The 14,522-nt window shown below is 37.3% G+C and overlaps 1 protein-coding gene and 4 non-coding genes across 10 annotated transcripts in view; 1 reads left to right on the top strand and 4 right to left on the bottom strand.

Annotated features, from left to right (window-relative positions):
- LOC116427851 (uncharacterized) overlaps window positions 1-14,522 on the top strand; it is a 130,064-nt gene that overhangs the window by 77,911 nt on the left and 37,631 nt on the right. For 5 of the 6 annotated variants that reach the window (XM_076370792.1, XM_076370796.1, XM_076370793.1 and 2 more), the window contains 3 exons: window positions 5,989-6,869; window positions 7,437-7,823; window positions 10,005-10,185. In XM_076370792.1, the coding sequence (XP_076226907.1) occupies window positions 5,989-6,869; window positions 7,437-7,823; window positions 10,005-10,185 (1,449 nt within the window). The remainder of the gene's footprint in view (window positions 1-5,988; window positions 6,870-7,436; window positions 7,824-10,004; window positions 10,186-14,522) is intronic. The other variant, XM_076370797.1, reaches the window with a different exon arrangement.
- On the bottom strand, window positions 10,398-10,469 carry TRNAE-CUC (transfer RNA glutamic acid (anticodon CUC)). The gene has a single exon. It is a non-coding gene; the product is annotated as a tRNA-Glu (tRNA).
- Window positions 10,903-10,974, bottom strand: TRNAE-UUC (transfer RNA glutamic acid (anticodon UUC)). The gene has a single exon. It is a non-coding gene; the product is annotated as a tRNA-Glu (tRNA).
- TRNAE-UUC (transfer RNA glutamic acid (anticodon UUC)) lies at window positions 11,236-11,307 on the bottom strand. Its single transcript has one exon. It is a non-coding gene; the product is annotated as a tRNA-Glu (tRNA).
- Window positions 14,263-14,334, bottom strand: TRNAE-UUC (transfer RNA glutamic acid (anticodon UUC)). The gene has a single exon. It is a non-coding gene; the product is annotated as a tRNA-Glu (tRNA).

Below are 14,522 nucleotides of genomic sequence, written 5' to 3'. Positions count from 1 at the left end.
AGAATGGCTCGTTCTGACCTGTCTGGTAGTTTTAGTGTTAAGAATCATAAATATGCAGAAATATGTAGAATCGTATATAAATCGTGAACTTCTTTCACATACATTACAGTTTGCCTTACAGTAATAACCCAAATATTCAAAACCTTTTTATTTCTTTGGTATATTCTTTTAAGTGTGAAGAATCACGAACACAAAATCGAAATGAAAAATATAAGCACACCAGCTTATGTCGCCAAGATAACGGCGAAATGGAAGTTAATAATCGACTTTACGAGTCTCAATTTATTCTGATTATTTCCGTCTTCCCCGTTTGCGAGACAACTCGAATCAATCTGCGGAAATGAATGCATCCCTCGTTCTCCAGGACCCTGCAAAAATAAAGCATGGCGGGTGCTTAAATTCCGTTCGTGCCGGAAGGGCTAGGTCAGGCATTACCCGGCCGGCATCGTTGGGCTCTCCCCCGGTTCTCTTTCGCCATTCCGTTCTTGCGATAGATAATACAATTAAAGCGAGCTCTTGTGTCCGCCCCCACAAGCGTTCAAGTGCTCTCTCTCTCTCCCTCCCTCTTTCTCTCTCTCTTTCTCTACCCCTTTCGCCGCGATCGGGTTAAGTTCGTCATATTCACCTCCGTTTCGAACGTTCCGCTCCGTTAACGGTTCAATAATAATTAAATTTTGTATCGGTGACGCGCGACGACAGCTCCGCCGGCGGGTCTAATGTCAGGCAATTAGGAAACCCCGAGGCCCTGTCCTTTATAACAATCGATTTAATTAAATATCTTTTTATGTCGGGCTAATGTTGCAATTAACCGATGAATGATCTTTTCTTTGTGCACGGCTAAGTGGGTGTAAGATACAATGATTTCATCGTTCATAGGTCAAAGTTAATAGCTGAAATAAATTTGTTTTGCGTTATTGTTAACATCTTCATTTAAAATTCTTTACGTTACTTCAGTGTTGATCATTTTCCACGATGCAAGGGAATTTGATGTACAATAGCATTGAAGAAGTTGAAAATTGACAATTGTGTTACATTTGAAATGACTCAAACCGAATAATATTTTTTTCATTGAAATCAGCTTAAAATCTGCACGGTCCACACTCGATATTGTAATACAAGGGGGTTAATTGATTAAAAAATCAAATTCGTTTAGTTCGTTCTTCTTCTACAGATTCAAATTTTCTTGAAAATGATACCTACATAGAAGCTATCGTTTCGTGTTCAGAATGGTACAATGAATTTTACCGAGGGAACACTTCCAAAAATTGCCTAATTTTCGCGAAATTATGCAACCGGAACACAGGTCTCATCGAAATGCGCTGCCCCCCCCCCCCCCCCCCTCTGTTCGACTGAATGGATAATGGAAGCCTGGCTTTGACTTCGGTACACGATAGCCTAAAAATTTCAATAACACGAGGACGCTGCGTTTTATAGCCCGGAGACTGCATTATTATTCTCCAGAACGGGGCGGTCCGTTGTTCTCCCGTTGTTTGAGTCATGCGCATGCATCCGATTCAACTCCGATGCAGCTGCTTCTTCAAACGGGCGCCTGATTCAAGATACCTACCTGTGTGTTCGCTGTTCCTGGCCCCTACACGAAAATTAATTTTCGAATCATAAAAAATCTGTTCGTCGACGTGTCTCGAAGACGCTACCTAATTAAACCTTCGTGGTCAAATGTCGCCACAATGGCGACTTCGAGCTTTGATATCTAAAATCAAAAGTTGTAAATGAATAATTTAATTACAGTTTACTACAGTTTAATACAGTTTCTTCTGAACAGATATGTTAAAAGTTCAAGACAGTCACGTCCGCAAGAATTAACAAAAAATTGTCAACCGTTAAGGGTTAATATTAATTTCTTATACATTCCGTGTGACTTGATCACGGATTTTATACGCTTTCTATTTTCTCTGTTGTTTAACGGAATGAGATTTAATGAGATTCCCTTTCTCTTTGAAATACCAGTCAGCACAGTTTGTCACGAAATTGAAATTAATTCCGAATTCAAATGAAGCAATAAACCAGAAATAAACTTCTTAAGCAATTCATTCAGTTTGTAGTCTTCAGAAACTAATTTCTCAAAGCCCTCACTAAACATTATCTTATTTTCCTCTGCAAAAATGTCAACGTGCTTCAAACTGCTTAAAAATCATACCATTCGTTGTCACAAAATTTATATCTATGTTTCCAACTCTTTCCAATACACTGTAAATACTTAACACTTAAAATTCAATAATAACAATATTACTATCAATAGTCCGAATAAATTCCCCAAAAACAACGTTGCACTGTACATTCTTGATCTTACATAATTTTTCTAATAATATTGGAGCGAAATCTGTGTCATATGAAATTTCACAGGTTAATCCTTCGAGGCACGCAATTTTGAAACAAAAAACTCAACTTATGCAACAATAATATAAGAGTACAAGTAATTTCATTGAAACTATGGAATTTAATTTGAAAATTCTCTGATAATGCTCGCAATCAAATCAAAGAATTAAGTGTATACTCATCAAATGATGGCCAAATGCACATATAACATATTCTAACGAAAAGTTAAAATAAATCGAAGAAGAATTACATGTTTATCTGAAAAAATAGATAATTGATCGTTGAAAGAATTAGTATCATTTTGATTTCAAGATGACATGTGTATTCGTCAAACGCAGTTAACTAGTCAAATTTAGTAAGTCAACTCTTCGCACTCGTATGTCACGCTGGAAGTGATAATACAAATTTGTTAGAGAACGTTGGAAATTCTTTAAAAAAGTATCACACTTTAAAAGATTATAAAAATTAAATCTTATTGTCACAATAATAAATCAAATAAATATAAAACGTTGAATTCTACCGCTGTAAATTACTTTAATTAATTTCTCTAAAAGTAAATACAAGTTTACACCTAACAACATTGAAAATAAATCAAGTGCAAAGGGTTAACTGTCGAAAAAGAAAAATGGGACAAGTTCAAAATCATCTAACCCCAAAGGGTTAAGAATCATCGCACTAATTCGGATAATAGCGTCAGCGCAGACCAACTCCCATCGCCTGGACAATAGAGAAATATCCAATTCTTAGGAAGTCGCCCGCTTTAATAAAGCTATTTCGTCGACCGATCGTAATTCATCGGTTGCACCTGAATGGGCTGCAAAATTGATGAAATCCCGAGGCGTGGGCGTTCCCTGACACGCAAACTTATTCCACTCGCCACCGCCAATTTCTGCGAGGGATTCCACGACCGGCGATAAATTATTCGGCCCCGGAGATCGCCACTTCGCCGATCGCTGGTATGCAAATGAAAATCGGGGGCCGAACCTGCGCCGAGATAAGACGGAAAATAGTCCAAGCCTCATGGTTCCCCGCGAAAACTGGCCGATAAATTAACGATATCGATTTTACGTTTGTCATTGGCGGTTGATGCTTTTTTTTTCTTATCGGCCGCGGTAGCGCGATGTAACATCGTGGACCCGTGGGACGTTACACTGATAAGGATTAAACCTTTTCAAAGGAAAATTCTCGAGGCGATGAAAACTGTTTCTCGGTTGCTATATTTTACTTTTCAGGTTCCTCAGATCTAATATAAAAATTGTATATTGAATTACTGATTTTTGTTTTGAGGTTTTGAATCAAGAGATTTTTGTTTTAATTTTTCATAGTACATTGAACGTTATTTTTTTGTCAAATTATGTGGAAACACAAGATGGTAAGGTATTTTTATTAAAGAGTTTAGAAATGAAGTGAGGGAGTAATGAAGGGCTAAGGAAACTTAATTCATCACTTTCTGACTTGCGAGATTTTTTTTAATTGCTTCATTTATTTTCCACGTTTCTGATGACTTCCAATGAAGATTATTGATGACAATAACTTAAATTGGATCTTTCAGTGTTTTTGATATATCGTGTATTATATTTGAATAATAAAGGATTGAAGCTTGAATAGTATGGTCCGAGGGAAGCTTGTTTATGAAATTCCACAATACAGCGTGAAATTTTAATAATACATGCCAATAAACATTTTAATGAGGCAAGACACGTGCATCGATTGATTTCATCTGAACTGCACATCACTTTTACTTTTACATAATTGATTCGCACGCTAATTAAAATCTTTAGTTGGTGATTATTGATCCCGAACTCGGGCTAGGTTCATTTTAACAATGAATAACGTGGTACATGGAGTTATCAATATATCACGCAACTTTGAAGTATTATTAGCTACAATGTTATTAGACTGTTATTTTTATAGAAATGAACACGATTTATTTTAATTCCTAAATGTAAATTCCTATACACAGCTACTTATTCAATGATTCGCAATAAAATGAAAGTATATATTCAAATATAATGATATAATTTGAATATATAGAATATAATGATATAAAACATTATATTGCTCGGAAATACCACAGAGATACAAATATGAAAAACCTCTCAGCAAACAAGAATTTTTTATCTCCCGGCATTACACATGGGAGATACAGTATTCAGAAAATATTTCTTGCCGAGAGAAGTAATTAAACTAATTTCTGTGTGGCGTGGAGTTCAAGTTCTTGTAATTATAACTTAATTACGAGTATGGTTGGATTATGATAAAATTATATCTTACAACTACATTTCGTGGCACGAAGTTGAGCAGGCTCTTGAACATATTCCATTACTGACATTTCTAACGTTATTAATTCCTTGGACAAGAGGTAACTAATACAATTATTATCCACAACCCTTAACTTTACGCAATATAAACGTCGAAAATGTTAATATGATTTCGCTCGTGTTTTCAAACGAACCAATAAATTAATATTTCCTTTATACTAAAAATAACTTTATCATTAATAATTCATACAGAAAATTTTCACACTCTATATCTATGTTTCGTCAAAAGCATATAAGAATAATATTTCATTTGAATTCAAAAGAATTAGGCAATATTTATGTTTGTTAAATTCTGTTTGCAATCTTCACCACGAGCCTTACTTGATATTACAAGGCAAGGGGTTAACAATGAATGAAATTCATACACTTGGAGGCCAGTGTGTGACAATATAAGGAAGACAAAAGGACTTCTTACAACCCCACGTTCTACGGAATCGTCTTTCAAAGACAACCACGTATCCTAGAGTACGCTTTTGTCATCGCAGAACAGTAGTACAATGAAGAGATAATAGGGTCGGACTTGCGGTCCGTTTCTCGGTTGATATCATAGCCCGCCGAGTGTGTATTCGGAATTTGTGCACCGACGCTATTGTCTCCTTTGAACGAATAGTTTGTCTAGGCTCAGCTGCAGGCAATTTCGAAATCGGATAATCAGCAGTGTCACGTAACATGATAAACACACGTGTACGATCTCATTAACTAGCCGGGAACCATAACAGAGTTTCGTTTCCGGGAACTTCTAAATCTATTTAAACCGTTTGACCTGATACTATCGTTCCAGTTGTGAATTACCAACTATGGCTCCCTTTGCCCGACTTTCATCTTTTTATAATGGAAATGCAGTATCGATTCTGTACATAATTCCTTTTAGAATCCCATAAATTCGAACGTATCGTGCATCTCTTTTTAGAATAATACAGTGAATAAGAGACGCTTAAAAAGAAGCTGAGTAAAATCGGATGAACAAATATTTTCAGTGATATTTAAAATAATGGATGCTATAAAAAGTCAATAAAATAATCGGATCATTACGAAATTTAGAATGACATGTTTCTTAGAGATAAAAGTAAATTGAGAAAGGAAATGTTACAACACAAGAAAAGATAGTATTTTCCAATATAAACAAATTTTCAGTTTAAGAATATTCTTGGAATAAAATTCTACTTTCTCAATATTATTTCAAATATTTATCTCAATGAATATGTCTTACTACATGCTTTACATACCCATCATTGAAAATAATTCACAAATTATTTCATTCCGTCCATCTTTCACCCAATGATCTTGGAAACCTCTCAGCTAACTTCAACGAAATTCTTAACCGTTTCAGGTGATCTCCGAGTACTGTCGCACTCGTCTGCAATCAAAACCCTTCACCCACATAGTAATGGACATGTACCGGGAGGTGGTGAAGTCCCCGCAATACGCGGCCCGGAAGCGTATAATCTATCAACACTTGAACCCTCCGCCACCACTGCGCAACTCTTCGGAAAGGTCAGATCAGAACCGTCATCAGAACTATCCTCATCACCAGCAGCCACCTCCGCACCACCTCGACCCCCTTCAATTAATCCATAGCCAGGTGACGACTCGTCATCATCAGGACCGGGCTTATCACGCGCCTAATCAGTTCAATCCTCCTCCAAGGCAGTCTCATCCGGATCGAATCCAGCGAACTTCGAGCCAGTTTCAGGTGCTCCAAGACGGTCAACATTCACAGCAGCAGCAACATATATCCAAAGCGCATCACTTCCCGCATCATCATCCAACGAAGGGAGCTCTGTTCAAGCTGCAGTCGCAGAATTCACACTCGCACCCTAATCTGACCAGCTTATGCGGTCAGTCGTCTCAGTCGAATCGTTGCCCGGAAGCTAACTCGAAGGACCACCGGACGCAATTCCAATCGCAGATGAACGTCCAAGCGAGCGGGCACCATGTCGTTACCGGGATTCATCATCAGCGCAAGCACCACCACTCCAGAACGTACTCCCAGCCGATCTACACGAGGCTGCAGCATACGAGGAGCAGTGGCAACCTGCCGACGACCATCGTCTGTGAAAATAATTCCGGCGGGAACGTCTACAGCGACCCTATTTACGCGCAGCCCGTTAAGCCCTTCCTGAGCTCCCAAGACGTCCGGGTAAACGGACTCACCATGAAGCCACCTGTCACTCATAACGAGGATGTTTACGCAGCTACGACGATTGCAAGGTAGTATCCCTTGTCCTTTTGTCGCTCCTTTCGCTTACTGTCCGGGTTGCGAACCCGCTCCCGCGGTAGAAAGTGTTTGAGGTACACTTCTTTCAGAGGATAGCCTAGTTTATAAGAGATATGTGGGAGAAATTCTCCGGGAAGAATGATTAGCGAGGGAAAGTTTATGAGTTTATTAATTATGAAGTAGGAAGGAAAGTTTTGAAATCTATGGCTAAGTGGACTTTAGGGGATTCGTTGATTTAGGAATCTTCTGGCTAAGTGGGGTTAGGGGATACCTTGATTTAGGTATCTCCTAGCTTAAGGAGTTTAGAGTGTGGTATTATTCGTGGCGTTTAGTTAATGATAATTGATGATCCATTGAGGAAATTGCTTTCAGTTTGTGTTATATTCAGAATGAAATTTTGAAGATTGGAAATAAGTTTAAGGAGAATTTTTAGTCAAAGTTATCTGGACTTTGTTGTTGACAATAATTTTTCTGCAAACAAGTTATTGTATATACAAGCTTTTCATAGAACTTTCTTCTTTCGTGTAGTAATGTTATTAAAGGGGACAAATTTTTTACAGGCGACCGTCAGGCGCTGGTTATTCTCATCCAGACATAGCAACGTCGTCGTCGGAACGCGTGCGAGAAGAGGTTTACGGTAAATCAACGGGACGTACGAATCCCTCGTTGCAGAGGCAATGCTCAAATCCTCAGCTGCCCAGCAGGGATCAACAGGAAGAGGATTTCAAGCGACTTCCGGAGCAGAATTTCGTGACGGTTGATCACAGGTATCTGGCGACAAAACGGAAAGAGGAGCAGATAGAGCAACAACAAAATCCAGTGTCTTCCATGAGGGTCAGAAGTGTTCAAGGACCCCCGAAACCGCCGCGTATAATCACCACTTTGAAAAAAGCACCATTCTCCGACGCGGAGAGCAGCAAGTCGGAACCACCTGCCAAACCGCCTAGGTAAATTGATTTTTCTTATGCTTCATTATTATTTCACGAATTCTCATATAAACTTCTCGTGCAGTTTAATTCTTGATGTCTTGAATTTATCCTTTCTTATTAATTTATAACATTAATATTGCATTAATTTTTATTTATCCTTTATTCGAAATACTTTGAAATATAAATGCATACAATAATGTCTCAGATTTAATTTCAACGATGTTTAAAAAAGATAGCAATAAAGAAAAATTCTTGATCAAGACAACTGGTTTAGGTAATTGTTGCTTATTTATTGTTAAACATTGGAACTTCTTGATTACTGATAAGGAGGACTATGTATTAAATTAGTATAGTAAACGAAAGTCAGTAAAACAATTCCTGCAGTCACACGTCCTTATTATTAAGTTTGTCCCGAGTCATGCGACTGCGTTAATATATGCTTTCAAGCGATCTGGGTCGCACATCCGGAACCACCAACCCTCAAAGAGAAAAGTGTACTAAGAGTGTAAGATTGCCAGGCCCAACAATGTAAGGACACAACAGCGTTTTGTTAGGTAGAAGGCGCTTAGCCGCTTCATAGCCAACGTGTTCTCCCTGCCCTCGGATTTTCGTGACGCCATGACGCGAGATTATTCACTCCGTTAAACAGGAGTAGTTCATACGAAACTTTTATGCAAATGATAAATACAATGAAACATGTATTATTCAAATTTTAATTAACATTTCTTGGCTAGGAATTTCACGTGTCTATTACATATATTAACGATAAAATTATTCCTACTTTATGTCATGTAATTTCCATGTTTACAAATTTCTCAAAGAAACCTAAAAAACATTTGTAAAGAGTATTAATATTCTTCCTAGTTTTATGTATTTAAACTATAGAAACTTTAAGTAAACTAGAAACCAGTGACGGCTCATAGCTAAAATTAGTGGGGGTGCTGCTCCAGAAAATTTTTAGCATTTGTTTTAAAATGTTTGTATCTTTTTCATAAACTGGAAATGGTTACTATCATTAAGCTTAAGGATTATATATTGTACAAGTATAAAGGAAGAATTAAAGAAGAAACTGCTAGAAACGTACTGCTTTATTATCTGAGAAGTTCATATTTGATCAAAAGGTTCAGAATCAGTTACCGGAGCGATACGTCACCTTATCGTACAGCTAGTCTCCAAGAGGAAAGAGTCTCTATAATCTCCTTCCTCTATCGACCCTCCGCCAAGGAATCTGTAGGGATCGATTTTACACTGACATAAGAAAGGGTGGGGGTGGAAGGGAGACTGCTGAGATCCTTTCACTGTTCACTGTGGTTGACCCGGACAGTGTCTTTTTCTTGAACGAAGACCTTCTATTACACCCCACTGTATACTTTCCGATAGTTTGAAGAGCGACGGAGACATTTGGACTTTGAGAACTGGGTTCTGTTAGAAGTTTTAGTGACTTTCTATTGTCGAGTCCCCAACGGCATGTTAGCAGGTAGTTCGAAGATCGTCGAAGACAATTATCCCGCCGCTACTTCGCTTTCGGACGATTTATGGTGGGGCAGACTGCGCGTGACCCAAGTGTTTATAAGAATCGATGACCCAAACGGTGGGAAATAGTTGGTGATTCGGAGTCACTCAACTATCGGATATCGTTGAATTGATTGTTTGGAAAATAACACCAGAGGTTCGTTGAGAAGGAGTTCCTACGTTTCACTGTTTGAATGAATAGAAATATCATTCCCGAAAGCTCTCACCATGGAGTGGGGAAGGAAAAGGATGTCTTTTGGTAAGAGAACTGAGCTGAACCCCTCAACGGTTACCCTTGAACTTTCATTTCACGTGCGTGTGAGAAATCTTTTAAAGGGAACTATATCTTCTAGTTTTTTTTAACAAACAATTAACGTGTTGCGAGAATGAGGATTTTACTTGATGCCTGGGTCTGTTTATTTTCGAATTTTGTGCAGTGTTCCAAGACAACATATTCGTGCGTCGTATTTGTTTAAGTTTTGTTTGCTATACAATTGAATTCTACGAATTATGAGATGAACAATCGTGATTGTAAAACGATAAACTTCAAAAGTGCAAGATGAAAAGACAACATAAGATGGGATGTAAGTGAATTAGTTGCGAAAAGAGAGAACAAAAAGAAATTACGTTTCACAAGATTTCTTTTTATTTTCGTTAAATGAACGTACCTGTTAACAATGTTTTCAGAAATCTAATAAAGAATGGACCGAGAGCTCGTCGCGGCAAAGCGGTTCAAAGAGCGCCTTCCCGGCTCTACAGAACAGTAGGCGGACCTATGAGATCGTTCAACAAAGCGCAGTGCATTGGTCCTGAATTTGTGGTGCGTGCCAATCAGCCACCAAAGACGTTGTGTGTCGGACAAGTAAGGGTAATGATACCTTTGGTTTCCTTTCTATGTAATATCTTTCTTTTTATATGTTACATGTATCTTTTACTTTATAAATTTCTTTTACATATTACACAAGAAAATAGAAGTAGAAAGTACTAAAGAAAATTAATTTAATTATTTATTAATTGCACTTAATAGTGCGTATGAAAAATTTGAGTAGTATTCTCTTTTATATTAAAAAAATAAGAAATTTCCGGTACCGGGAATCGAACCCGAGCCTCCTGGGTGAGAGCCAGGTATCCTAGCCACTAGACCATACCGGAGATGTGGTGGTATCTTGTTTTATTAGGAATTTCGTTGCCTTTGTTAATAAAAACTGAATTTTAAATGTTATTTAAGAACGTAATATATACATTTAAACTAAAAAGATGACATTAAAATGTCACAACTCTTCCATGTAATTGACCATACGAAACTTGCTCCGAAACAATTTTGGCATTAACATTTTTTTTTGCATATTTAAACAGTTAATCAGCTATTCCACAATTACTACCGTAATCTTATTATAATTTGTAATATTAATTATCAAATGACCATACAAATAACATGAACTAGTCGATAAATAAATTTTATCAAACACTATCAGTGGCAATTCTAAAAAAATTATTTATATTGATTTCTCCACAATAATTTCAAAATAAAAATTATATATATATATATGGTAATATATAAAGAAATTTATAAACAAAAAGTAATTTCCGGTACCGGGAATCGAACCCGAGCCTCCTGGGTGAAAGCCAGGTATCCTAGCCACTAGACCATACCGGATTGTGGTTTCTACGATTCTTATAGATGTATGTCTAAATACAGCCCTTGCTCCAAAATTTTATATTTATTCCAATTTTATATGTGTTTATTGCAAGCTATATTAACTATCAAAATTTTGATACCCACAAGGGTAAAATAATGTTTCTTTTTAATTAATATCTATTAAGACATTTTTACATATAACAAATGTTTACAATGAATGTGCAAACAACATTAGTAAGTGGCTAAGCATATCACCTTATATAAAATAAAAAAAATATTTTCCGGTACCGGGAATCGAACCCGAGCCTCCTGGGTGAAAGCCAGGTATCCTAGCCACTAGACCATACCGGAGCACAGTTACCACGGATTTTGTAGATTGTACATCACACGGACTTGCTTCAAATAAAATGCTGAGATCCATTGCGGGGGTTGTAATTTTCAGTTGCATTTTGACTTCTGTAAGCTCGACTATCTGTTTTGTGAGAAAATTTTTTACAAAAGATTAGTTTTTTATTTGCCATGAAGGCTTGTTGAGCTTTGTCTATTTGTATTTTTGCGTGTTCATTGGAGTTGAGCATAAAATCTATTTGCAAACCTTGGTAGCGAACTGATAGTTTGTGGGAAATTTTTGGTGTTACTATCTTCGATACTGAAGTATTTGGTATTGATTCTTGTATCGGAGTTGGCGGCGGATTATTTAGAAATGTATGGTCTGAAAAGGATAGTTTCGCGTTTGTTGATGTTTCTGTGTGAGGAAGAGGTCTTGGATTGTATTAAATGTATATTGTAGGGACAATTTGATGTTTGTGGTGTCAGTCCCACTTGTATAAATGAGAAAATCGTCTGCGAAGGCGATGACGTTTATGTTGTGGTTATTGTCGGGGTTAATCATTTTTAAGAAATCACTGCTGAATATGTTAAATAGAATGGGGAAGTTGGTCATGCCTTGTTGAAGACCATTATGTATTGAGAAGGTTTTGGAAGAGGTGTGGTAGCCCTCCTTTGCCAAAATTTTTTGTCGTAGAGCACGCTCCATATTATTTTTATTAGGTTAGGGTGGAATTTCTTTTTGGTGCGCTTAAAGAAAAGCCCACATAGCCATTCCGCGTCGAACGCTTTCCCGAGGTCTACTAGTTTGGCTTCGACACATTCGCCGGCGTTCCTGGCCCAGCAGATGTCTGAGGTAAATTCATTGATGGCGTGCACTGTAAAGTGTTTATACCTGCAGCTGAAATGATTATTTGGAATAATGTAGTTGGTAGTATAAAAGTAATTGATGGCGTTATGTATAATGATTACAAAAACTTAACTAATATTTGTTAGGATGTTTATCGATCAATAGTTGTTTGGGTCTGATCCTGTTTTGTCTTTTTTTTATGGCAACCCCTTTTGCGTTTTTCCATGCAAGTGGGAAGTGTGCCATATTTAGGCAATTGTTGAAAATGATTGTGTATTTAGTGTTGCAGGGAGAAGGGATGGGGGTGTTTCAATACTATCCTGGGTAATATTGTCGTAACTGGAGAATTTTTTGTTGATTAGGTGTTTAAGGATACGACAAATGTGTTATTTTCGATTCTGGTCGTGAGATTGTTATTTCAATTTCTTAGGTGTATATAGTTATTGAGTGTGGTATATATTTACTGTCATGCTCACTGTTTAGAGATAATGTTATGAGGAGTTTTTTACGTATTTGGTACAAAGTTGATGCACTAACTCATAGCCATGATCATCTAGTTATGTTCTACTCTAGTTATTTTTCTTTACATGTATCTATTTATATTTTTATCCACCTTCGCCATAAAAGCGTATAGATGTACTCACCTCCGGTCAAGCGTTGTAAGACCGGGAGAACATGTTTTGAAAAAATAAACGCCTTTTATCTGTGTTGAAGTCAAGGCGATAGAGGAGTGTGCTAGACTGAAGCGCTGGTTTGGTGGCTGGAGATGTATTCTTAGGGCGTGGGATTGTCTGGGTTTCCGATGGTGGGATTTGCGGGATCTCTTAGATCTCGATACTGTTGTCCATTCCTAAGAGACATTTATAAGCTGCCTGGGGTTAGTGTCTTTGCTTTCGCTGGGAATCTCCATGGGCTCGATGATTTATCAGTAAAGGGGGATGGGCATCCATGTTTTGCCTTCTATGAGCTTGGCTTCTGTTTTGTGAGAACCTGTATGAGTTCAAGCAGGTTCTTATTTTGAAGAGCCAATTCTTCGTAAATTGGTTTATCCTGGGGTTTATCCTTCAATGTTGCTGGCGGGTGTAGATACCCTGCATTTAATGGTCTTAATATTTACCTGAGCTTGTTCTGGGTTGATTCGGGTGAGAGATGCCATTGTTTTTTCTGCTTTCATGCAAGGCGATGCTTCTCCGCATAGGGATCCATCTCTGTCCTGTACACTTTTCTTAAAAATTTCTAGATCGCACTATAATTAACACTGTGTCTTGATTATGACTGGTACCATACTTAATTTCCACGAAAATATTTGGTGATGAGGCCGACAGACTGCTTTTCTGCAACTTTGTTCCGTGACGTGTATTTCGTACTTGGTTTGTCACTTTGGTGTTCTACTTCAAGGTATCTTAGTCACTGAACCATATCGGAGGATTTTTTCTACGGCTTTTATACGTAATACAGTGATGTCCATTAGAATTTCACATATTTCCAACATCCATATATTTAATTTTGTTATTTATGTTAAACGAGTAGAATTAGTTCGATTTATGTCTTGCTTGCGCTCGTTTTGATCAGGAGAATCTCAACTCTTCATTAATGATACAATTATAAAAGTAAGACGAAAATTGCTACAAATGAAATTTTCCGTATAAAATGTTTACTTTTCATAGTTGTAACACCTTATTGACGTGTGCTTGTCTTCTTTCTTTTCATAATAGTGCATTAATTCAACGGAATTTTCTCTGTCCCTCCCTACTGAGACGAAGATTCGTCAAGCTCAAGAATTGAGTGGTGGGAGAAAACTGGGGATCAGTCTTGGAAATTAAATCGTAACGGATTTTAGTGAAATTTAAGCAGGTATCACTGTATATAAATCCCTTGCTACAAAATTCACTTTATTGACTAGTTAACAATTCTTTTCATCATTAATAATTCTTAACAAATACAAAATGTATGTCCTCATTACAAGCTATTTTATTATCAATAGTTATCAAAATGTTGATATTCATAAGGATAAAATTTTATTTCCTTTCAATTAATATTAATTAGGGCATATTTATATTCTTATAATGAACGTATGAGCAACGTTAGTATGTGGCTGATCTATCCTATATGAAATAAAAAAAAAAATTTTCCGGTACCGGGAATCGAACCCGAGCCTCCTGGGTGAAAGCCAGGTATCCTAGCCACTAGACCATACCGGATTACGGGTACCTCACTTTTTACAGGGTACATATCTAGTACACATATCCCAAACAAAACAAAAAATTTCCGATACCGGGAATCGAACCCCAGCCTCCTGGGTGAAAGCCAAGTATCCTAGCCACTTTTTTTTTTAACAGAACGTTTATTGCGCCAATAAATAATATATACATAGAGTACAATAAACCAA

Source organism: Nomia melanderi, chromosome 9 (assembly GCF_051020985.1).
Source record: "Nomia melanderi isolate GNS246 chromosome 9, iyNomMela1, whole genome shotgun sequence".
NCBI classification, from domain to species: domain Eukaryota; kingdom Metazoa; phylum Arthropoda; class Insecta; order Hymenoptera; family Halictidae; genus Nomia; species Nomia melanderi.
Note: the sequence above shows the minus strand (reverse complement) of the source record. Positions and strands in the feature narration are given on the sequence as shown.